Consider the following 26,087-nt stretch of genomic DNA (forward strand, 5'->3'; position numbering starts at 1 on the left):
GGGCTTTCTTTTTGTCTCCTGACCACATGGCCTGGGGGTGGGGCCTAGGGGTGGGACTTCCTGATTTAAAAGAGCGTGTCCCAGGACCCTGGACCCTTTTCCCTAGGAAGCTGGGCTGAGGGCGAAGGCCAGGTCTGTTTGCAAGGATGCCTTGCTGAGTTTTTTTTCCCCTGGGCTTTCTTTTTGTCTCCTGACCACAAGGCCTGGGGGTGGGGCCTAGGGGTGGGACTTCCTGATTTAAAAGAGCGTGTCCCAGGACCGCGCTGCTATCTCAAATTTTATATCTAGCCTTAATATGGTAAATAGGAAAGCCAATGAGATTTGCATAAGCCGGGTAGTCAGGAAAGTTTTAAGGATCAGATCATACTTTTGCACTATTAAAGAGCAGGCCGGGTAGGTGGGGCTCGTCAGCCATGGAAGGCAGCCCATCTAGGAGAAGGAAAACTCCAATTTCAAACCTCCACTGCCTTGTGGCTATATCCACTCATGGAAAAGGCTTCAGGAGTTAACCTCGAGGCAAAATCCGGAGCTGGAGTCCCAAAGGCAGCATGTGTCATTCTGCCAACTCCTGCAACATTGCTGGAACCAGTTGTATTGGCTCTTGCCTTTCCATTGGACCATTTCAGCAATGGGGAGAGGGGGGATCTGCTGCTTGGGTAACAGCCTATCCTCCATATTACCTTACCCGGGCTTCATGCTCTGGAGAGGACACTCCTCGATTCAGAGCATGTTACCATAGTCTCTCGAGACTGAAGAATGCCTATGATGACTCCCATTTCTTTAAGAACTTGTCATAGTTTGCTGTGGTCCACACAGTCAAAGGCTTTTGTGTAGTTAATGAAGCAGAAGTAGATGTTTTTCTGGAACTCTCTGGTAGTTGGAGCATTCTTTGGCACTGCCCTTCTTTGGGTTTGGGATGTAGACTGATCTTTTCCAGTCCTCTAACCACTGTTGAGTTTTCCAAACTTGCTGGCATATTGAATGTATCAGCTTAACAGTGTCATCTTTTAAGATTTTAAATAGTTCAACTGGAATGCCATCATCTCCACTGGCCTTGTTGTTAGCCAGGCTTTCTAAGGCCCACTTCACTCTCCAGGATGTCTGGCTCAAGGTCAGCAACCACACTATCTGGGTTGTCTGGGATATCCAAATCTTTCTGATGTAAATCCTCTGTGTATTCTTACCACCTCTTCTTGATGATTTCTGCTTCTGTTAGGTCCCTACCATTTTTGTCCTTTATCATGTCCATCTTTGCACAAAAGGTTCCTTTGATATCTCTGATTTTCCTGAACAGATCTCTGGTTTTTACTTTTCTATTATTTTCCTCTATTTATTTGCATTGTTCATTTAAGAAGGCCCTCTTGTCTCTCCTTGCAATTCTTTGGAAGTCTGCGTTCAATTTTCTGTAACTTTCCCTATCTCCCTTGCATTTTGCTTCCCTTCTCCTCTCTGCTATTTGTAAGGCCTGGTTGGACAGGCACTTTTCTTTCTTGCATTTCATTTACTTTGGGATCGTTTTTGTTGCTGCCTCCTGGACAATGTTACGAGCCTCTATCCAAAGTTCTTCAGGCACCCTGTCCACCAAATCTACCGTATTTTTCGCTCCATAAGACGCAGCTCTCCATAAGACCCACCAAATTTTTAGGAGAAGAAAACAGGAAAAAATAATCTGTTTTCTTCTCCTAAAAATTGGTGAGCCTTATGGAGAGGTCCATCTTATGGAACACACCCTAGGACCCTTTGGAGGCTCACCCTGCCCCCACGGGTTCAGAGGGGGCGAAATCGCCAGCTTCTGGGACTCTTCTGAAGCTTCCCAAGCCTCAAAAGAGTCCCAGAAGGTGGCGATTTTGGCCCCTCTGGCCTGGTGGGTGGGGCAGGGTGAGCCTCCAAAGGGTCCTAGGGTGTGTTCCAGGACCCTTTAGAGACTCACCCTGCCCCCCCAGTGGTCAGAGGGGGTGAAATCACCACCTTCAGGGACTCTTGAGGCTTGGGAAGCTTCAGAAGAGTCCCAGAAGCTGGCAATTTCCCCCCCCTCTGGCCCAGCGGGGGGCAGGGTGAGCCTCCAAAGGGTCCTAGGATGTGTTCCAGGACCCTTTAGAGACTCACCCTGCCCCCCCGGGGGTCAGAGGGGGCGAAATCGCCAGCTTCTGGGACTCTTCTGAAGCTCCCCAAGCTTTCACCTGCACTGGCTCTGTGCGGGGGTGGGGGGAGTGTTGCAAGGGTCCTGGAAGGCTCACTCAGTCCCTTGTGACGCTCCCCCCACCCCACCCCCACAGGGCCGGGGGGGTGAAATCGCCAGCTTCTGGAAGTCTTTTGAGGCTTGGGAAGCTTCAGAAGACTCCCAAAAGCTGGCGATTTCGCCAGCGCTGGGAGTCTTGCGGGGGTGGGGGGAGTGTCACAAGGGTCCTGGAAGTGCGTCTTATGGAACAAAAAATATGGTAGTTCCTTAAATCTGTTATTCACTTCCACTGTGTATTTTATTTATTATTTTATTTTATTTATTTGATTTATACCCCGCCTATCTGGACTGATGGACCACTCTAGGCGGTATTCATAAGGGATTTGGTTTAGATTATACCTGAGTAGCCCAGTGTTTTTTCCTACTCTCTTCAGTTTAAGCTTGAATTTTGCTATGAGAAGCTGATGATCAGAGCCACAATCAGCTCCAGGAGTTGTTTTTGCTGACTGTATAGAGCTTCACCGTCTTTGGCTGCAGAGAACATAATCAATCTGATTTCAGTATTGCCCATCGGGTGATTTCCATGTATAGAGTTGCCTCTTGTGTTGTTCGAAAAGAGTGTTTGTGATCACCAGCTTGTTCTCTTGAGAAAACTCTATGAGCGTTTGCCCTGCTTCGTTTTGAACTCCAAGGCCAAATGTATCTGTTGTTCCTTTTATCTCTTGAATCCCTACTTTAGCATTCCAATCCCCTATAATGAGAAGAACTTCTTTCTTTGGTGTCAGTTCTAGAAGGTGTTGTAAGTCTTCATAGAATTGGTAAATTTCAGCCTCTTCAGCATTGGTGGTTGGTGCATACACTTGGATTACTGTCATATTGAAAGGTCTGCCTTGGATTCATTTTGAAATCATTCTATGATTTTTGACATTGTATCCCAGTACAGATTTTCCCACTCTTTTGTTGACTTATGAGGGCTACTCCATTTCTTATACGGGCTTCTTACCCACAATAGTAGATATTATAATAATCTGGATTGAATTTCCCATTCCTGTCCATTTTAGTTTACAGGCTTTTACAGAAACTTCAGCAGGTCGAAAGCACAGCAGCCAGATTACTGAGTGGCGTAAAGAAACATCAACTCATGTCTCCCACCCTGGCCACCCTGCACTCATTACATGTTAGTTTCTGTGCCAGCTTCAAGGCAATCGGCGTCTTTGGAGGTCTCAAAGACCTTTCCTACCGACATCGGAGGAAGCCATTTGAGACCTCCGAAGGCAAAAAGGCAGGGAGAAAGGGTGGGAAATTCAAATTTCCAGCCCTTTCTCCCTGCATTTTTGCCTTTGGAGGTCTCAAATGGCTTCCTCCGATGTCGGGGGGGGGGAAGCCCTTTGAGACCTCCAAAGGCGCCAATCACTCCATTTGCAAAACATGGCATTGACGTGCGAACAGAGCCTCAACCTCGTTCATAGGTTGAGGCTCTGTTCTCAAGTTGATGCCAATTTTTGTGAACGGAGCCATTCGTAAATCACAAAGTTCATATGTAGGGACGTTCGTAAGTCGAGGTCCCACTGTATTAAAATGTGGCTTTTCCAACAGGCCTTCCCGTACCTTGCCACACCTTAATTACAACACCTGACTACAGTAAGTAGTCTCAACAATTATACTATCAGTCTTACTATCTTGCTTTATATTATTTTAACTATTATTATTTAAATTGTTGGCTGTTTTATCTTTATTTTGATTTTATATTATTATATTCATTGTTTAGAATTGTGTATGTTTTATTAGTTTAATATGTAAATCACCCAGAGTGGCCTAGTAGCTAGACAGGTAGTATAGAAGCTGAATAAATAATTAAATAAATAAATATTTACTTAGATTTAAAGCCCTCTGTGTTCATTGGTGCTAACCTTCCAGTGAATGAGTTTATGTTTGTTTTCTTGAGCATTTTTTACAACAATATTGCTGAACTCTGGTTACTGAGAACCAACACATGGCTCTAACAAGTTGCTGTTTTCTTGGAAAAGTATGCCATTAGAAAATGTCCTTGAAAACCACTCATTGAATATTATCCTGTTGGAGAAACTAACAATATTGCAAGCAGCCTGGCACTGGATTTCAGTGAGAGGAGGGTGTTTCACAAAGTCAGGTGACTGTCTTCTGCCACTAACTAACTAGAAAAGTCCTATCCCCCCGGCTTGAGGGAAGCCCCCATTCCTTTTCCTGTTTGTCTTGCTTCCTGTTGCTTTGTTTGCCCCCTCTGCTTTCTGCCCTTCAGACCATGTGGTCTCATGGATCTTTCAGATGGTTGAGAGACCTACCTCTTTTTTACCCCTTTACTATTCTGACTGTAACTGAAGATCAACTGTCAGTAAATAATGTTTTCTTTTCTACTTAAGATACTTATAGAGTGATTTTTATATGCAAAGGGCTAGTTTTGTTGAAAAACAATGGCTGGGAAGACAATGGGATTTTTAGGTATTCTTCACAGTTTCCCTATATATATAATACTTTATGCTCTGCTAACTAAAAGGGAATTAACCCAAAATTCCTCCAATATTACCCTTTCATTTCTATGTGGAATGTAACCATATGCACACAGGAAATGATACCGCCTCCAGGTACATGCAATCCTATGTTTACACTTAGACTTTCCAAATTAAAGAGTAGCTACAATTTAGAGCCAAAGTAGATGCAACATGGGAAGAAGACACAGATGGAAATACAGATGTACTTTGTTACTCCAAATGTTGATTACAGAAAGGACTTGGCTTACAAAGTAGTAACACATAATCCTTTGCTTGCAAGCCATTCTTAAGATTTTTTTTTTTTTAAAAAGAGCCTCCTTCAGCTGTTTTCTCATTAGAATCAGGACAGATAGCAGGTACAAGAACATATTTTCCCTTTGAGTGAGAAAAGCATCTAGGGGACTACAGTATTTGATTAGGAAAACAGCCATCATGTTAACAGATGAAATATGCCCTTCCCATGCGAGCAGCTCTGATAAATGTTTGAGCACACCCTCATCCTCCTGCATTTACTGCATTAAAGCAAAAGCAATAATCATTGGCCAAAGTTCATGTTTCAGCTAGAAACTGTCTGCCAAGGCATAAAGTATGTTTTTATTATTTTTATATCCACATTGATAGTCACACAGCAGGTTCATGAACAAGAAGAAAAGGGTGAATTGTGGAGTATTATACAAGTACGGCAAGAAAAGTCCATCTTTGAACTCAAATAGAGGTGCCCTTGGATTTTTACATTCACAGCTTTTCCTCCAGAAAGAATGATAGATAGATAGATAGATAGATAGATAGATAGATAGATAGATAGATAGATAGATAGATAGATAGATAGATAGATAGATAGATAGATAGATAGATAGACAGACAGACAGACAGACAGACAGACAGACAGACAGACAGACAGACAGACAGACAGACAGACAGACAGACAGATAGATAGATAGATAGATAGATAGATAGATAGATAGATAGATAGATAGATAGATAGATAGATAGATAGATGGGGGAATGCTATTTTGAGATAATCATAAAGCTATAAAAAAGGTACTACAATTTATATAATAGCATTTAAAACTGTGGCAGTTTTGCCTTTTCCCCTTTCCTGATTATATTTGTGAATTATACAAGAATGATGCAACTGGCATCAAGAGACATATTGTGCTGGTCCGAATTATTATATGAGATACTGTGAAATGCAGTGGAATAGCTCTGGATCACACCATATCAAAGCAGAAGCTGTACAATGACAACAGCATGTCATATGGAAACCTCTCTAGACAAAATGATTGTCAGATGTACTGGGAAGCTTTTGATTAGATGATACAATAGGGACCAGTGAGAGAATATAGCCACAGTAGGAGTTCAGTTGTTCCTCTGGTAGGGAATGCAAGGCCCTGTGGATGGTTTCTTTGTAACTGCCATGTCCATTCAATGGTTGCCTATTATTTTCAAACTGATAACAAAATGGATCCTCTGTTGTACAGCACAGCAGTTTACTCCTTCTTCATTTTATTCAAATAGGTCTCACATTGTGTCTGAATTGTAACTCAGTGGGTGTCTTGGCTGCACACAATGCCCGGCTTTGATTTAAGCAATGCCATGTTCTCCAGTTCATTACAGCTGTGACACTTTAACATACTTCACTGATCCCCATAGTACCATATTCATGATGCTGTGGAAACATGAAGAGCTGGAGATTTCTTTAAGAAGTATTGATTGAAAATTGTTTACCTTTTGAGCCTGAGGAAGCTGGGTGGAAAAAAACAAGAACAAAATAGAACAAGCCATCATTATATAATTGATGTTATATATTAAAGTGTGTTTAGCATCTTTATTCATTTTTTTAAAAAAATCACCAAGGCAACAGAAAAGAGGACATAACAGGAGAAATATTTCTATTTGATTCAATCTCTGCATCACCAGAGAACTACAGGAATGGAAGGACAGCTTGTCTGCTGAATATCACTAGCACTACGCAATTTGATAAAGTGCAACAGTGCTAGAGCAACGGGAGGATGCTTCCCAAAGATATGGCATTGCACTTGAATTGCCAAGTTCCATCTTCCTGTACACAAATATAATTCAGTGTGGTTCCTTTAACTGGAATTTCACTCATTTCTAAAGTCATTCTCATTATTAAGAACCATTCTGATCAATGGCTCTTTTAAATAGCCCAATAATAAGTGTGTGAGCAATATTTCAAAATAGATACAGTGGGGTCTCTACTTAAGAACGTCTCTACTTAAGAACAATCCAACTTAAGAACAGCTCCATTTGCTAAATTTTGCTTCTACTTGAGAACAGAAATCCAAGATAAGAACAGGAAAAAAAACCTTTCCTACTCTTTTTTTAACCTTAGGTCATCTTAGGTTTAAAAAAAATTCTCCCCCTAGTGGTAGAGTACGCATTAACCAGCTTTGCATTAGTTCCTATGGGAACTAATTCTTCAATGTACGAACGCACCTCTACATAACAAAAAAACAGCCAGAACGGATTAATTGGTTTTCAGTCCATTCCTATGGGAAATTTTGCTTCAACTTAAGAACGTTTCAACTTAAGAACACCATTCCAAAACGGATTAAGTTCTTAAGTAGAGGTTCCACTGTAGTTTCTATGGACGGAAAAGAGCAGATACGGATTAAATGGTTTTCAATGCATTCCTATGGGAAATGCAGATTCAACATAAGAACTTTTCAACTTGAGAAACACCTTCCAATACGGATTAAGTTCTTAAGTAGAGACCCCACTGTATGAGCTGCATACAAATGCCTATCTTATGAAACAATTATGATTTGATTCATATTAAACAGCAAGTCCTTTTGCATTACTATTATTCCAGAGGTGAATTGTGAGCACTTCCTTCTCTGCCTTTTGTAGAACACTCTTCTGAGATGATCAAAACTGCTGAAAATGGTATCAAAATGAAGGCCTTATCAGGGTAAACTGTAATATTTTACCAAAATCAGTGAGAGAGCTAAAGACTTGGATAGGAAAAAAATGGCAAATTATCTGAAATCAGCTGCACCTCAGTTATGCTTTCTGCTGACTACAATACACCCTATCAACATGTGCTGATTATAGCCCTACCCCAAATATTATCAATAGGTATGCCATGAAGTATAATCCTAATGAATAGTATGTTCAGGTTAATTCTACTACTGCAAACAATGCTTATTACTAACTACAGTAAAATTACAGCTAGGTACAACATGTTGAGGCAACATATTAAAAAACATGGAAAGTATAACTACTCAGGGCTAAAGGACGGAAACAATAGATGATCTTATTTTTTAACAAATTGAATTTATCAGTTGCTGGCAATGGTGAGGTTGGATTCAAACTCAGCTCTGGAGTAGAATGACTAGAATAAATAGGATTAGTCAAACAATCTTTTTTCCATTAGTTGGACGCTACTAAAGGTTTCTGGTGTGGATGTGAAAGAATACACATGAAAAAGTTTCTGACTCTTCTAATTCTTCAGATTTCTAAAAAAAAGCAGTGTGCCCTTTTGAGTTTCATCCAATTCAGTCTGCACTGCTGTGCCTTTAGCATTTTTCAATGATCATTTAAGATACATAAAGATCTTACGATAGGAGAGACTTTTTACCATTCAATCCATATTTCCCCCCCTCAAAATACAAATTTTGATCTAGTTAAGCCAACATTAAAATATGTACTTAAAATGAAATCTGCTGATTAAGAAAGTAATGTTAGTAATTTTAGGTACTTAAGAGAGTTGCTTTCATGGGGTATAAGACAACACATGGAATAAAATTCTCATCATTTACGAGGGCCACATACTTCATCATTGTTCTTCTGACAATGCAGAATGTACATTGCCTATTCCTGCTTTAACATCTGTAAAATAAAAATTATTTTCCCAAAGCAGTCTTGTGTGATAAACCTTTGTTCTAATGCTGAGTTTATTCAAATGATGGCTGTCCAAAGCACATGTAACTAAAGTCAGACATAGTAGCACTTACTCAAAATTGTAGTGCTACTTTAATTAACACTCCTATTCCAAGAAGCTACAGGAAGCAATTTTCCTAATTGTAAGAGCAAATATTCTAGGCTGATCTATAAACATTGATGATGACTGTAAAATCCAGTTGTATCATCAACTCATACAAACTCTACCATAGTAAGTACAAAAAGAAATACCACATAGAATGCATGAAAAACATAATGAAGCAGTCCCTCTTCTTGTAGTAATTATTTTGCATCCGTTACTTTGCCCTAGCCTAAAGTTCTACATGACGCCAAATTCTCTTTTCAGTGCCAGTATTTTTGAATCCAGCTTTCCAAAATACACATGCATTTAGCATCTTAACGTATATTTGGTCAAACAAATAAATACAATGGCATTTGGACTTTTTCTGTGCTTTGAATCTGCTGTCCTTATTACTAGATCTTTAAGACATAGTGCAAGACAAAGAAATAGGGGGGAAAAAACCTTTTAAAAATCCACTTGGGAATACCTGAGATCAGATGTACTTACTAGTAAGTGTGCTTAAAACTGCAGTACAAGCAAATCAGAAGACAGATATTTAAGGAAAAATATGCATAGCTAAGTGCTTTGAGCACTGGGAAATACTTTTAAGAAGCTTAAAAGAGACATCATTATGGGCTCATTCTTCATTATGAAGGATACTAAATAATTACACAGTAAAAGTCTTGGTCTGAAGTTCTATGCTTCAGTTTGTAAAAATGGTTGATTTTAGTATTGTTCTGTACTGTAACATGTCACAATAAACAATTCACATTTTAATAAACACTCGGTGCTTAACCCATCTGGGAGGCATATGCAATCTTATTTGAGTGATTTTCTTTTTAAATTATCTACCATTCTTAACTGCTGTTTTGTAAAGTAATCATCCCGTTATAGGTACATAAGACTCATAATAGACACTTCTCACTTAAACCAATTGTATCTCTGTGTGTATATGTGGCAACCTGGCTTTGATCCCATGCTTTTGAATACTTTGCAACAAGTTTAATTTATTCATGCACACTCTTTTCCACTGCCTTTGTAATATGGCAAACATTACGGTGTATAAGATTTTGGCCGTAACCAAAGAGGCTGCACATTCCTTTAGTATCTCGGTGCACACCCCTCTGAACAGTTTACTTGCAAACTCCACTAAAGCACATGGAGCAGTCCTGGGCATTCAGGAGAGGCAAAGTCACCTTCCTGTCACTGGATCATAGCTTGAACTAGATGATAGTTTAAACCAGCATCAGTAAAAATTAATTTAACCAGACAATGAAGAATCCTCACACTCAGATCTCATCTTCTATGCTGAAAGAGAAGGCAACCACCTCCTGTACTATAGTGCAGATGGGCTCTCGCATGATAATGCTAGTGGAAAACTGATGTGGGGATAAGATATGTCTCTTAAATTAGACATATAAAAATAAAGGACACTATTTTCAACATTTGGTTGTGATCATTTGGAAGCTGTTCCTAGGACAGAGCTTCAGCTCAATTAAACACAATGCTGCCACATTTTCAAAGGGAAGGAAAAAAGAGTCTTTAAAATTTAAAAATAATCAATACATGCATGCATGCTGCTTATACGCTGCCCCATAGTGCATAAAGCACTCTCTGGGCGGTTTACAGGTGAATTATGCAGGCTACACATTGCCCCCCCCCCAGTCAGCCATGTACTCATTTTACTGTCTTCGAAAGGATAGAAGGCTGAGTCAACCTTGAGCCAGCTGCCTAGGATTCAAGCCTGGGTTGTGAGCAGTATAACCACTGTACCACGAGGCTCCTACATCAGTAAATACGAGTGGGCAGGTGGATACAGAAACTGCTGAGCGGTTGAAAAGTCATAACTTGTGGCAACATCCCTTCAACAAACCTAGCAAATCTGCTCTGGACAGCTCGAAGATCTCTGAAGCAAATTTGGAAGTATGCAACATGAGTTTCAGAAGGAAGTAGAAAAAGAGAGAGAACTACTGAACAAGCATATGTCTGCTCACATGATGTTGAATTTTGCTTAAAGGTGATACCTGGCCCAGAGATGAATAGACAGAAAGTATCTGGAAGGTGAGTCATGGCAACTGGTCTTCTTTCTTGTTAGGTTGAAACATTTCACTACTCATCCAAGTAGCTTCTTCAGTCTAAGGAGGGTTGGTGGGAGATCCCTGACATATCTTCCCCATTGGTTTCGCTTCCCCCTGATCTGAATAGGCTCATTAGAAGGACAAAGGACTGGGGGCGATGGACAATCCCAAACCTGGATGACTGAAAATCTTCACAGATAGATAGAAGGTATGTTGCGAGAAACCCTTGGTTATCCAAAGCCTTTGGTGTAAGCACAGATTACCTGTATTGTGTTTCGTAGAAATAAAACAAAAAAAGTATTGTGACACTTTTCAGATCAACAGATTTATTTCCGTGGAAGCTTTCATGGGTTTCAATCTCCAATATTTAATCAATGCTCATATACAAAGTGTACACCTTGCAAGTGGGGATGGGGCCAAAATGAAGAGAGATACAAGAAGATGTAAATAAGTTTCAAAATGACAATAGCATTATTAGCAGAAGTAATTAGTTTTCAATTGTAGAAACATTCTAGGAACAGGTACAGTGATTAATAAATTGTCTATTGGCTAATTTAGTGGCTGTCTTTGAAATGCAAAGAATACTGCCTTTAGGAGAACTTTATTCTTTCTGAAACAGCTTCTGCTTCTGAGGCCAGAGTTTTGCTAAAGAAAATATTCTCCTTTTGGATACAACATGGTAGAAACTAGCTCATATGAGTTTACTAGCATTTCATTCACGTAGACAATGAGATGATGATGATGATGATGATGATGATGATGATGATGATGATGATGATGATGATGATGATTGGTTTTATTTATATGCCGCATTTCTCCCAACAAGGGACCCAGAGCGGCTCACAACATTAAAATTCACACAATTAAAAACACATTAAGTTAAATATTAAAGGATACATTAAACAATTTATGATTTAAAGTACAATTGAAAGATTAAAACATGAAAACATAAACAAGATTTAAAATATCTGCTGAAATGGGGTTCTTATTTAAGCCTTTAGATGAACACTAATTTACAGATGTAACTCATTTCAAGTGAAGTGACCAATTTCAAATTCCCCTTTCTATTTTTCTCCCCACCCCCACCCCACCCCCAAAAGAGCCAGAAGACTGTGTATCTCCTATCATTTTCCAGAACCATCAGATGGGGAGATCCAGTCTGCAGTTTTCTGCTTTTTAAACTTCCTAGTATTCCTATCCCCTCTCCATACCAAGGCACATATTTAACTTGCAACATGGCATGACAAGTGATACCGTTCCAAAAAATATTTCCTAAGTTTCATCATACTTGGCCTTCTGACACAAACTTTTTTATTGCCATGTGGGACAGTTTGCTTTCACTGTGATGTATGCTACATGGTACCTAGCCAAAAACTATGATTATTTAAAAAAACTTCAGCATTATTTTAACAAGACTGTAAGTGTGTTTAGCTCAAGTACAGCGTTTTCATTCCATTTACCTAACATTTCCAAAAAATAATAAGCTAGGTAGCCCATATAACAGATTGACTGATTTGGTTGTTAACAGTACGTATAGCCTTCAAAATCCTGGTTAGCAGAGCAGGTTAGCAGAATGGTCTTACCAACTACACTGAAAGCTTTGCACATAATTGTCCCTTGAGAAATCCTAAAATTATTATATTGTAAGATATTTTTAATGCATCACTGGATATTTGACAATATATATTGTCAAGCCAAGAATATATAAGGACACAGAGAGATTTATTTTTCCTTTTCAAAGAAAATTCTCAAGTTTAAGTATTCCTCTCAGCAGGAAATAACACAGTTGCTATGGGAAAGCATTATAAAGACAACCTGGGATCAAATGTCAGCATTTCCATTCTTATTTATAATTTTCTAAAGTTTAGTAAAACAAGGGAGAAACAAGAGTATGTTAATGAAGGCGAAATAAAACAATACCATATATGTCATAATTAAAACCAGAGATTATGCTTTACTGTGTAGTGAGAAATATTGTGCACATATTCCATCTGTATTCTAGAAACAAAGATTGTTTTCCAATACAAATTTAATTGACTATCTTAAAACTATATATAAATATGAGACAAAGGATGGCAATAAAATGTGTTCAAATTACAGTATTTTAATACTAAACAGAACTAAGCTGAACATCCACAGGCTTGCATTTTTATGACTATTTCCATTATTATCATGGTGGTGATTATTATTAGTTACATTTATATCTGTCATCTCTTTCAATGAGCAAAAGGCATGGCTTTCTTTCTGCCCATTGATCATTACAACAACCTTGTGAGCTACGTTAGGTTCACACAGTGTGACTGGCCCTGTGTCATTCAGTAAGTCAACCGGGGATTTGAACCTTGGTCTCTTGGGTTCTAATTTAAAAATCTGACAACAATACCAGGCTGGTTCTCTTATAAGTTTGTAAAATATTGAGCAAAATCCTCTTGCATAACTTTGCACTGGTGCAACTCAGATTGGATGTTGGAAACTTTTAACATATACTAATTACAGTCAAACCTCGACTTACAAACTTAATCCGTTCCGGAAGGAAGTTTGTAAGTCGAAAGGTTCGTAAGTCAAATCAGCATTTCCCATAGGAATGCATTGAAAACCAATTAATCCGTTCCGGCTGTTTTTGGTTCTTAGGTCGAGGGGCAGTTTGTAACTCGAATCATTAGTTCCCATAGGAACTAATGCTAAACTGGTTAATCCGTTCCTACCACTAGGGACAGAATCTTTTCTTTTTTTCCTTTCAACCTAAGCTGAGTTAGGCTAAAAAAAGGAAAGAAAAGAGAGAAGGAAGGAGGGAATAGACACCTTTTCAACAGAACACATTGAAAAGCACCTTTTCAGCCAAGATAAGCACCATCTGGGAAAAACCAAGCACCTTTCAGACAACAGATCACCTTGAAAAGCACCTTTTCAATCAAGAAAAGCCAATACAAGCACCTTTTGGGGAAAAGGGGGCAGCAAAGGAGGGAGGGAACACCTTTTAAAAATCCCAAAATCAAAATGTTTTTAAAAAGCCAAAAAATAAAAATACATTCCGTACTGCACTGTGCCAGGCAATACCAGGCAGTCTGAAGACTGTCTCCAAATCCACTCTCAAAATGCTGGGAAGAGCGAGGAAGCAGACAGGCACCCTCTTCACTGGCTAATCGTTAACTAAAAGTTCAAATTTCGCACTTTTCCCACCTCCCGCACATTTTTTCGGTCCGTAATTCGAATCTAAATTTGCAAGTCGAGTCAATATTTTTCAGAGCAGTTTGTAAGTCGAAATGTTTGTAACTAGGGCTGTTTGTAAGTCGAGGGTTGACTGTAAATGTTACCATTTCTGGTTCTGATGCTTTCTTGGGCTCCATTTTTTGCCCTGAGGAAGCCTTTAGGAGCCTGAGGATTGTGGGGAAAGCCTTTAAAAGTCAAAAATTGCCACCAGATTGGTGGTGGCAATCCCAATACATCTGGCAACAATTTTTTACTTGTAAAGGCTTTCCTGGTATCCTGAGGATCCTAAGGTCTCCCCAAGAGCAAAGAGGAATCTAAAGGAACCTTGGAAGCTGAAACAGGTGTTTGTGTTGTGGGGGCAGGAAACTTTTAATCAACACAAGTGAAATGTTTCTGGAGTCTGACCTGAGTTGTGCTCGGCACAAAATTATGCAACAGAACTTTGTCCAATATTGCCAAAAAAGGCAATATGAGATTTGATGAATGTAAAGTCCTGCATTTAAACAGACTAAGAAGAATAGCAAAGGCACAGAGATCAGGATTACTGTATTTTTCCATGTATAAAACTATACTTTTTGTCTAAAATCTTTAGACTAAAAATTGAGGGTCGTCTTATACATGGAGGTAAGCTGAGGAGAGAACAAAAACAAGCGGAGGGAAAAACAGGGATCAAAGTGATCCTGCAGAGCTTTGTTCCCTGCTTTCCCCTCCACTTGCTAAGCCTTAGCAAAAGGAAAGCAGAGATCAAAGCACTGCAGGATGGCTTTGATCCCTGCTTGCCCCTTTGATTACTAAGTCCCATGGTTTTTATCAAAAGGAGGGAGGAAATGATCAAAGCAATCCCATGGCCGTATAAGGGGAAAGGGATCAAAGTGACCCTGCAGCACTTTGATCCCTTTCCCCCTACACTTGCTAAGCCCCACTTAGATTTCTTAATGTTGGGTTAGAAAAGTAGGGAGCATCTTATACATGGGGGTGTTTTATACACAAAAAATATGGTATTTGACAAGACTATATATGGAAATTTTATTTAGGTGATTAGAAACTGAACAAGAGATAACCTGCAACGTAGCTGCTGAAAGAAATAAAACAATCTAAGGCTCCATGGCAAAAAGTATGAGGCTAAATCCAACAGCTGGAATCCTGTTGGGGATTTATACTGACATAAGTGCAATAGCATACATCACAATGACAGATTCCTGCTAATTAAATAGTAACTACATGGATGGCAGTATGATAAGAAGTCTGGAACTGAAGACCTCTTACAAAACAGTTGAAAGTACTGTATTGGGAATGTTTAGCCTGGAGAATAAAGGTGTAATTGCTGCTGCCTTGAAATCTCTGAAGAGCAGTTGTGAGGGGAAAAAACAGTAAGCAGACTCAATCTCTATTGCTCCAAAGAGCAGGACTACAACCAGCAGATGCAAATTATAAGGTAAGAGATTTCAGCTAAATATTAGGATAAACCGCCTAACTGTAATAATTGCTCAAAAGATCAGCTGATTCCGGGAGGTGGTGGCCTCTCCTTTGATGCACGCATTTTAGCAACAGCTGGAAAACCACCTGTCAGGAGTTCTGTGGTTGCTCGTAGCAGTTGTGTTATTATTAGTTCCTGAACAGGGTGCTGGATTTCATGATAGTCAAGGTATCTCCAAACTCCGTGCTTCTACAATCTTTCAGCAAGAAATCGCATGTCTATGAAGTTGTAAGCTATAGTGTCTGACACGGAAATTAGTTTTACTGGAATACTGTGTACATAAAAGTGAGTAACTTTTCACATAGTGAAGATGCCAATCACCTCTGAAACCTTGCATGAAAGAGCCAAGCATCCCTTTTTCAGGTTGTCAAATGCTATATTTCTTCTCTGGAGAAAGCACTGTGGAGATTGCCTCCAGGGGAGCCTTTTTGAGTGTCTCATAAAACAACACAAGGCTGTTATCATTTCCTCTCCAGGAAAACAAGCTGTAATGGAGCATATGATTTTTTTTTAGAATGTGTTCCACATTCTAAATCTAGTCTGAACAATACTCTTTGTACAGAAGGATACTTGGGAAAAACGTAAGTGACTTAGCATCTTCCACATCATTGAATTATACACTATGGGCAGGGGATCGTAAACATTTCTTAAAACAAAGCATTTCATAAGTGAAGGAGAGTAGTTCAATAGGCTTGTACCAACAGCAAAACAAATACCGTTGTACCTGTCTAGCAACACAAAGATGTCATAAAGCTGAAATAATTAGCTTGTTGAACTGAGCGGCTTTACTTTCAAGAGTTAAAAAGAGGCTTCAGAATCCATAAATGAAGGCCCACATCATTACGTTTAATGAAATTTATTATAATAAAAATGTATTTGTCTTTACACATACTTTCACTTAATTCACTGGAGCTCCTTCTTCCCTGCAGCAATTTGTAGGTACAATATCTGAACCTAGTACAATCTACAGTAAATGGGTTCTTAACTTCTCTTTAAATTCACCAGAGATCACTTCAGATTCATGTAATAATAAAATATTCAGCATACCTCACTACAGAGAAACCTACTAGATAGTGAGGCTGAAATGACATGCCCATGATGTCAGTGGAGTCAGGAATCTTCTTTGCATCAGCTGGAAAAAACAATCTAACTTATACATCCCAGTTTATATTACTTTGCATTGGAAAGTTTCTTTGACTATATCTCCTGCAAAGAGTTATCATTATTTATTGAGATTAGATACTTTATTTATTCATTGTCTTGTCTTGATTTTTTCCCTTTTAAATATTATTTTTGAAAGCTGATGGATTTTCTTCACATCTGTTTTTCTATAATACTAATTACAGTATTTCACATTTAATTGTTGATCAATTTATAATCAAATGTTATTGAAGTTACTGATAGGAATATTTTTGTTATATTAACTTTCACATTCAGAATGGGACATTTTCATCCCACAGAACAAAACCTACAGTGCAGGCATTCTGTGATACTGTAATACAGTCATTAAAAAATCCTGATTTTTTCAATTTTTCCTTATTTATAGGCCACCTTTCCCCTGATAATGGGACTCTAGATTGCTCAGAGTATTTAAAAGAATAGATTTTAAACCACAGTAATACATTAAAAATCAACTAAACTATAGAACTGATTAAAATACGATGAAACATATAAAACATTTAAAACAATCGTAACTACAAACTGGCATTCAGAGTCTCAGTCATGATTTTAAAAGTGATAATTGTTAAAAGCCTGCCTGAATAGGTGGGTCTTCAGCTATCGGCAGAAGGATAAAAAGGTGAAAGCCAGCCTGACCTCCTGAGGGAGAGCATTCCATAACCTGGGAGCAGCCACAGAGAAGGCCCTCCCTCATGTCTCCATCACCTGTGCCTGCACTGGCAATGGGATCAAGTGGACAGCCTCCTCTGATGATATTAAGTGCCAATAAGCCTCATATGGGTCCTTCAGATAGCCTGGACCCAAGATGCATTGGTCATTTTTTTCTGGGAAAGGCTCAATACTTATCAGCACCCCCTCGTAGCACACATGTGATAGCTTTAATCTCTCCAAGAATCTTATGGACATCATCAGGCTTGCTACTTACACTATTTTTTTTAAAAAAAAATCCAAACAATTAATGTATTTCACCACAAGGTACTAATGAGATGGCATATAAATTAATGAAATAGATAGTTAAGTAGATAGACACACCGACAGATGTCTTTCTTGGTTGTTGTGGGTTTTTCGGGCTCATTGGCGGTGTTCTGAAGGTTGTTCTTCCTAACGTTTCGCCAGTCTCTGTGGCCGGCATCTTCAGAGGACATTACTCTGTGCTCTGGTGCAGTTTGTTTGGGAGTTGAGTATTTATGGCTGTGAGATCAGCTTTTGTCCTTTTCAGGAGATGGGTGACTAGTGTGTCTTGTTGTTGGTGTATTGTTGTGATAAGGAGGAGAGATTATCTGTCACTGTGATTGATGGCTGTCATTAGCTGGTCTTTTGTGTGTAGTGATCCCCGGTCCTTGTGGATGGGTAGAGTTTGTTGACCTTTAGCAGGCTGTATTTTTCAGAGCTGTGAGCCAAGTTTTGTTGAGTTTCAAACTTTCCTCTTTTTTGTTGAAGTTCTGCTCGTGTTTGTGGATTTCAATGGCTTCTCTGTCCAGTCTAACGTAATGATTGCTGGTGTTGTCCAGTATTTCAGTATTTTGAAATAGAATTCCATGTCCAGCTTGTTTTAGGGCATGTTCAGCTACTGCCATTTGTCCGGTTGTTTTAGTCTGCAGTGTCTCTCATGTTCTTTGATTCTGGTGTGGATGCTTCATCTTGTGGTTCCAGTATATACCTGCCACAACTGCAAGGTATCTGTTATACTCCTGCAGTGGTGAGGGGGTCCCTTCTATCCTTTACTAACCGTAACATTTGTTGTATTTTGTGGTGGGCTTGAATACTGTGTGTAGGTTGTGTTTTTTCAAAAGTTTCCCCATGCGGTCCGTGATCCCTTTGATGTATGGCAGAAATACTTTTTTTGTGGGTGGCTGCTTTTCTTCTTCAGTTTCAATTCAGATGGTTGAGCTCAGTGCTGAGAAACTGAGCTGAACAGTCTGTCCCCAGGGTTGAGTTTTAGGGTGCTGATCTTGCTTATGAAATGTCCTGAGTCTCAGCTATTTCCCAACTATTTCCAGTAGGATAATGAATTCTATGAACAGATGGAGTATACTGGATACCTTAAAGTTATTATTATTCTGGGAACATAATGCCTGAAATCTTGGAATAAATCACAACTAGAGTAGGACCACTGAATCAGTTGCAATCTGGTGAGTTAACACCTATGTAGATTCTATTGATTCAATGGGCCTACTATGGTTGTGACTTGCTAATGGATTTTAGTAAATGGATTGCACAATCATTGGTGTTATTGTATTTACTTATTTGTCTATAAAAGATATATAGCTCTTTTGTATACTCCCAACAGCTGAGCTAGCTGACTAGTTTAGTGATTTGGGTATCTGGCTGCAGAGCCAAAGGTTGGGAGTTCAACTCTGCCTCCTGTAAGAAGAGACAGCCTGTGTAGCCTTGGGCAAGATGGACAGTTCCATGGCACCCCCAGAAGAAGAGAATGGGAAACTACTTCTGAGTATTCTCTAACTAGAAAACCATGGAAAGGATTGCCATAATTCAGAATCAACTTGGCAACATGAAATCATTATTGTGTACTCCTCGGACACTTAATAAATAGAATTTGTAGTAGCTATTGATTATTTAGTGTTTGAATAAAATTTACTGACATTCACATAATTCAAATACGAGAGGATGCAAAATAGACAGATTTGTCCAATTTGTTGTTGTTTTTACTCTAAAACTAAAAAATTTGGAAAATTCAACATTCATAAATGTGTATGTGGAAGCAGATTTTATGCTCTCCAGAATTAGGGCATCACACTCTCCCACACACAGAAGCTCACATTTCCCCCGAGTAATTGTCATCAAATAAAAATGGTGGATGTGATTCAGCCTGAACATGCCTATACAGGAAGATTCCATTTGGTGTCATTGGATATGAATTGGCACAAAGACAGAGAAATAAGAAAATAAGAAAATGGTAGGCGTACATAAGAGCAGAGGCCATATATTGCAAACTGATTTTATGTTCCTGTCTTTGTGGATGGATATCCCCTTACATGCAACCACCGAGAAGCTCAACATACAGAAACAATCATTCTTCCAAAATAAATTGCACTGCTTCGTTACAGTTTTTTTTCCTTGTCATTACCTTGTTGTTCGCACTTGCTGGCTACTCTAGAAATATGCTTGCAAAGCAGATAGTATCATTTTAATTACTGCCAACTCTAATTATTTTTAAATGAGGCATTTATGAAGATTGATGGGAAGGTGAAACAGAGCAACAGAGCTACCTTTCCTCAATTTCACACAAAAGCACCCTGGCATAATAAAGGAATCTTTCTGACTGGCATGTACATTAATTTGATCCCTCTTATAAGAAGAAATTGGCTTCCTTTTAAAACATGCAACCAGAATTTTCTTCTTTTTAACAAATCACACATAAAAGACCAGCTATACTTAGGGGCATAAAAATGAACATCTATATAGACACTCCACATAATAGCCTTCCTTACAGCTCATGAAAGAGGCAGAGATTTTTTTTTTAATCTTATAACCAGAATCTTAGAAAGGATGAGCAAGGAACAGATCAAGCATTTGAGCATCTCTCTCTCTCTTTTTCAAACAGAATGGGATATTGGCTTTTCAAAGAAGGACAAAGAACATAATGGACACTGGAGGTATTTCAGTCTCAGAAAAGCTTAGTGGAAGCTACACAACCTATGTATCCGGACTCTGAAGGGCCAGAGGAATTCAGAAAAGTTGTGGTTGCAGCACAAGAAGGTGTGGATAGGTAACAGTAATGGAGGGAGAGGCCTATGTGGGGGGAAAAAAAGGCAAAAGAAGGGATGATATCTCCCCTACTCTGGCTGCCTTGCATTGGCTGCCTGTTCATTTCCACATTAATTGTAAAGTACTAATGATGACATATAAAGCCCTAAATTAGGACCTCAATATCTGGTGGAACACCTCCTCCCACCTAGATCTTCCTGAATCACTCACTTTAGTCAAGATGCGTGGCTGAGGGACCTAACGCTGAGGGAGGCCTGAAGAGAAAAAACAAGAAAGTGGGCCTTCTCGACAGTGGCCCCTCACCTCTGGAACAATCCCCTCCCTGAAATTTGTCTGGCTCCCTCACTGTGTGTTTTTAAGACCCAACTCAAGACCTGGCTATTTAGGCAGGCCTTCCCTCCTGTCAATACCTAATTTATTTGCCATCTTCAATTGTATTAATGCTGTTGTTTTAGTTTATTTTATTACTCTTTGAGTGTTGTTAGCCACCCAGAGTAGACTTCGGTCTAGATGGGCAGGATATAAATAAAATAAAATAAAATAAAATAAAATAAATGATGATTCACTGATATTGCATTGCACTGAGTTTCTCTCAAAGTTTTCTGCAGGCTGCTTCCAGAAATGTTGCTTGACAGCTTATTAGTACCTTTGCCCCACCTAGTCCTTGTGCAATGCAAAAGGAAGCAACAGGATTGAAGAAAACTGGGACATATTGCCATGCCAATATGTCTAAAACAGTGAACCAAAGTGTAAAGTATCAATCGACAAAAAGGGGAGAATACTGTTACAGTGGTGCCTCACTTGACAATGTTAATTCATTCAAGCAAAATTGCTGTAGAGCGAAAACGTCATAAAGCAAAATAAAAAAGCCCACTGAAATGTGCTGAAAACCGTTCAATGCATTCCAATGGGCTGAAAACTCACCGTCCAGGGAAGATCCTCCATAGGGGCAGCCATTTTCCAAGCCTCTGCAGTGAGGAATCTGTCCCTAAGTACAGCGGGGGGCAATTTCTTCAGCTGGTGGCCATTTTGAAACCCGACGATTAGCTGTTTTTGATTGTAGTAAAGCGAAAATCGGTTCCCGAAGCAGGGAACCGATCATCGCAAAGCGGAAAAACCCCATTCAAACCATCGTTTTGCGATCGCAAAAGTGATCGCAAAAACATTGTCGTGAAGCGGATTCGTTGTTAAACAGAATAATTGTAAAGCGGGGCATGACTGTACAAGCAATGCTGTCATTGAAACAAGGTTATTGCTATAATGTTTAGTACAGTACTTAACTGTGGGATGAAAATATTATTCTCTGAACAAATTTGCTGAACTTATGCTGCTTCTGTAGGGATAAGTAAAAATTGTTTAAATTCTCTCAAATTCATAACAGCCATTGTCATGATGATGGGATATGTAGTCAGAGAAATATAAAATGGAGGCAGACAGGTTCTGTGTGGAGATGATTTAAGAGACTTTGTAATGTGTTTTTCTAAGTGCCATGAGAGTGTTTTCCTGAAGACCGCTACAGCGAAGAGCCAGATATTTCAAAGGCCAGATTCAGAGCCCCTAGAAGACTCAAAATTCCAAGCTTGTTAGAGAAGAGATAAATAAACAACACCTGGACTCTCATGGGAATAAGGGAAGGAGAGAGGTGGTATGACCCCTAAACATTAATTGGTTAGCTGCCAGAAAGGCCAAGAAGAAGGGGAGAGCTAGAAGGGTAGAAAATGGATGATGGGTTATATGAAACGGTCTGATGGAGATTGATGGAGATTAATGGAATGTGATGGTTAGTGTGTTGTTTGATTCCATGAAGGAGAGAGGATATAAGTAAAGGAGAAAGAAGAAGAGAGCTAGTCCACTATAGCCTACCCTAGATTAGTTTTTTAGTGTTTATTATTTTAAATGGGAAATAGTTATCCTATTTAACTGCAATGATCTTTGAATATGTTCTTGATGCTAATGCTTATGTAATATAAACCGATTTCTAATGAAATTCTATTTTTCTAATAAAAATAATTATAAAAAACTTTACAGAGGACTGGTCTCTTGAACAGCAGGGTCTGGCTAAATCCAGAAAGGGATAGGGCCACAAACTAGCTATCTTTCAAACTAGCTATCTAAGGAATCACAAAGCCCATGTGCCTGAACTTGCAAAGTACTGAGCAATTGTACAGTGTTCTTTTTAGGTCAGACTTGTTCAAAGGGCTTATTCTATGCACTGCTGGGGACTTAAGACTTGCCCCAGCGCAAAGGTGGTAGATAAGTGCCAGTCGAACTCTCCGGCTGAATGCCCAGTGGCCCTTTAGGGGAGTCTGGTGCATCACAGCTATTATTTTATAGCCTGAGTTCTGATCATTATGCATTCTCCAGTAAATGAAACATTATAAAGTCAATTACACTGCAATCCAATTCATATACTGTACCTATGGCCTCATTGTACATTAGCATATTTGACACATGATAACTTGTATACTATCTTTTATTAGACCAACTCTAGTGTCCCATTGCATCTCTCTCTTGATCTCTTAAAAAATCATTCAAGAACAAAATGAGAAGGGGTGGGGAATCACTTAGATCAGGCTTTGCTCCTCTTCCTATCCTCACTCTGCAAAGATAGCGGGGGTGGGGGATTGCATGGGTCCCCCTCCCCTCCTCTTCCTATGCCTGGGCCAGATAAAAAGGCAAGGTAGGCCAGATGTGGCCTGAGGGCCGTACTTTAGAGACCCCTGCCATAATAACCATGGAACTTGGTTACAACCTGTAAGCTACAAGCCACCTTCCCCCCTTCGACCCACAAAAATGTGTAAAATATATGATGTGGTCCTCATACAGAAAAGTTTGGAGACCCCTAATGTAGTGGATAGACTAGGACACAGGAGACCTGGATTTAAATTCCTACCTGGCCATGGAAATTCATTGAAGGTGGCAATGGTAAACTACTCCTTCAACATCTCACATACCTTGAAAACCCTGTTAGTGCCACCACAGTTCAGAAGCCACTTGTCTGCACAGACCATACATAAGAACATAAGAAGAACCCTGCTGGATCAGGCCAAGGGCCCATCTAGTCCAACTTCCTGTATCTCACAGTGGCCCCACCAGATGCCTCTGGGAGCACACGAGACAACTAGATACCTGGCTCCTGACACCCCTCCCCTGCATCCGGCATTTTGAGGTACCTTCCTTTTAATACTGAGGATTATACATTCCCATCATGGCTTGTAACCTGCGATGGACTTTTCCTCCAGAAATCTCTCCAATCCCATTTTAAAGGCATATAGGCCAGATGCCATCACCACATCCTGTGGCAAGTTCCCTCTCCCCCAAAATAACATAACATGCTAGTTTTTCTGTGCAGATAAAAGCACAAACCTTAAGGACAATGCTGCAAGCATTATATTTCAGAAAGGGTAGCTGCAAGACAAAAGAAAGACTTGCATCTGGGATCAGATAATAACAATCCACTGAATTGGCACAATCGTATAAAACTAAAAAAAGGCACCATGAAGCCCAATCATATGTAAACCCCACCTAAGCATCCACATGATTGCAGTCTTATACACGAACAAGACAATAAATCTAAGCTGTAACATACAAATGCTAACAACACAATGTTTTGTGAGATGCCAAAGGCATGACTCATTGTTGTCATTGTTGTCAAAGACTAGCATGGCTACTCTTCTGTAACATTGGCTCTCTCTCAATTGCAGTTTTGCACCTGTATTTACCAGTAATTTTCTCATTCATTTGAGAAAAGTGCTATTATCTCTGGTGTCACCAACATCAAATGATGATGGTATTTTATCGATCATGAGCTTTACTGTGAGGAATAGATAGAGCAAACCATCTGTTAAGAAACCTGAGGTAAATGGACTTCCCTACCAGCCTTTAAAGATACAGCTTATAAATGAGCTGCTCAAAACCATTTTACACTTTTTAAGCTTCAGGTTCAATATGACTATATGGTAGAAGATCCTAATAATTCATCAGAGTGAATTATGCTCATTGTCCTTATTTTATAATGGCACCAACTGTGTGAAGACATCTATTGATTTACCAGAAAATCAATCCTCATAAATTAATTTCTGTGAAATTAATTGAAATGTTTCCAACTATTTTTTTAAAAAATGAGCATTCTGTGTAAAGGTAGTTCTCTCTCCCCCTCCCTCTCCCCCCCCCCATTTGAAATTGTTTTCCTTCTTTGACCCAATAAAACAGTTCTATAAAAAAATAAGAAACAAACTCTTCACTAATGTACAGCACAATCTTAATGCAAAAACATGCTGCTCTAGAAAACAAGATTAGGAATGTGCAGAATAGCCTTGCAAGCTAAGTTCTGCTGGAAGAAGAGCTACAAACAATGATACAGATGGGCCAATGCAAGGGATAAGCCTATCTATACCAAATGCAAACCTCCTTCTGGCCAGGAACACAACCAGAATGTCATTGGAAAGGTAGGCTTAAATAATTTCTAGCATATATGTTCTGGCTGAGTTTCCAAAGGCTTGGCCAACGCAGCCAATTAGGAGTTCGTTGTTAGCGATCTGTTGACTCGTGTTTTTCAAAACTGAGTCATAAAAAGTACAGAAAACCTCCATTGCAAACTGGAAAGAAAGTGGCTGTACGTAAAAAAAAAACTTTTTAAAAGTGTTTATCCTGTTATAACAGAGATATGAAATGTACATGTAAAGAAGTTCTCATCCAGATATTCTGGTATATCAAAACTATACATCAAACTTGAGACCATAAACTATAGCAGAAGACTGTTAGGGAAAGCGTCAAACACTGAAGCAGCAATGGAGAAGATTACAAAAGACATTGTCCAAAATTGTCTTATATGCACCTAACCAGTAATTCAATATTAAAATAAATTAGAGGGCAATATGTATGTCTATAGCCTCTGTTATGGAGAACAGCCTGGCAATTTATAATATTTGACAACATTTTAAGCGGTGATGCTATTACACATTTCACCACCACGAGTACTGTAACACAATCACTTAGCCATTTAAAATATCCTGGGTTTCTTTTGCTCTTTTAAAATCAAAGACTGCATTTGAAATGCCAGTTCATGTCCATGCTGAGATAAAATGAAATGAATCCATACTGAAGCTGCCAAAATACATTTTTAAAGAATGTATAAGAACAACTTCAGCATCTCCCACTCTTTTGTGAAAAGCTTGGTTGTGTGGGATGAGAAATAAATGAGATAGAAGGAATCTGATTGGATTGGATGACCAGGCTCAACCATCTGAGGAGAAAAAAAACTATATAGTAGGAGTAGGAAGAAAAATCAGATCTGCATGAAGGTGATGAGAAAGGAACACGAGAAAGGTAATAGAGGAGGTTGATTAACAATTGTGCCTCTGCATGGTCACAGTGTAATACTGTGTATTGCATGTTCAGATTCTCAGATAGGAACCCATCAGTGTGTGCATGATGTATCCATGGTCTCAAAACCAAGTTCATACTATTAGCTGTCTACTAACACAACATAATTTCCCCCCCTCTATCATGCAGCCCTCCATAGTCTGAAACTTCTTCCAAGCTTTCCAGAGAAGGTTTGAAACACATAAAGCTTGCTTCAAATCAAAGAAGAAATTGTTTCCATGCATACTATTTGATCAGCAGAACAAAATCATTGGATTCTATGCCAATTCCTTAAAATTCGAGAGGCTGAGTGTATGTGTGTGCTACATTGTTGGGTACATAGAGCTGCAGTACC

The 26,087-nt window shown here is 39.2% G+C and overlaps 1 protein-coding gene across 5 annotated transcripts in view; it reads right to left on the reverse strand.

The window, feature by feature from the left end:
* The window catches only part of CACNA2D3 (calcium voltage-gated channel auxiliary subunit alpha2delta 3), a 648,666-nt gene that overhangs the window by 175,485 nt on the left and 447,094 nt on the right, over positions 1–26,087 (reverse strand). For 3 of the 5 annotated variants that reach the window (XM_072989630.2, XM_072989632.2, XM_072989634.2), the window contains exon 14: positions 6,436–6,453. The exons of the other annotated variants lie outside the window; for them this stretch is intronic. In XM_072989630.2, coding sequence (XP_072845731.2) covers positions 6,436–6,453 — 18 coding nt within the window. The remainder of the gene's footprint in view (positions 1–6,435; positions 6,454–26,087) is intronic. 5 annotated transcript variants of the gene reach the window in all.

The sequence above is a fragment of the Pogona vitticeps genome, chromosome 2 (assembly GCF_051106095.1).
Source record: "Pogona vitticeps strain Pit_001003342236 chromosome 2, PviZW2.1, whole genome shotgun sequence".
NCBI lineage: Eukaryota > Metazoa > Chordata > Lepidosauria > Squamata > Agamidae > Pogona > Pogona vitticeps.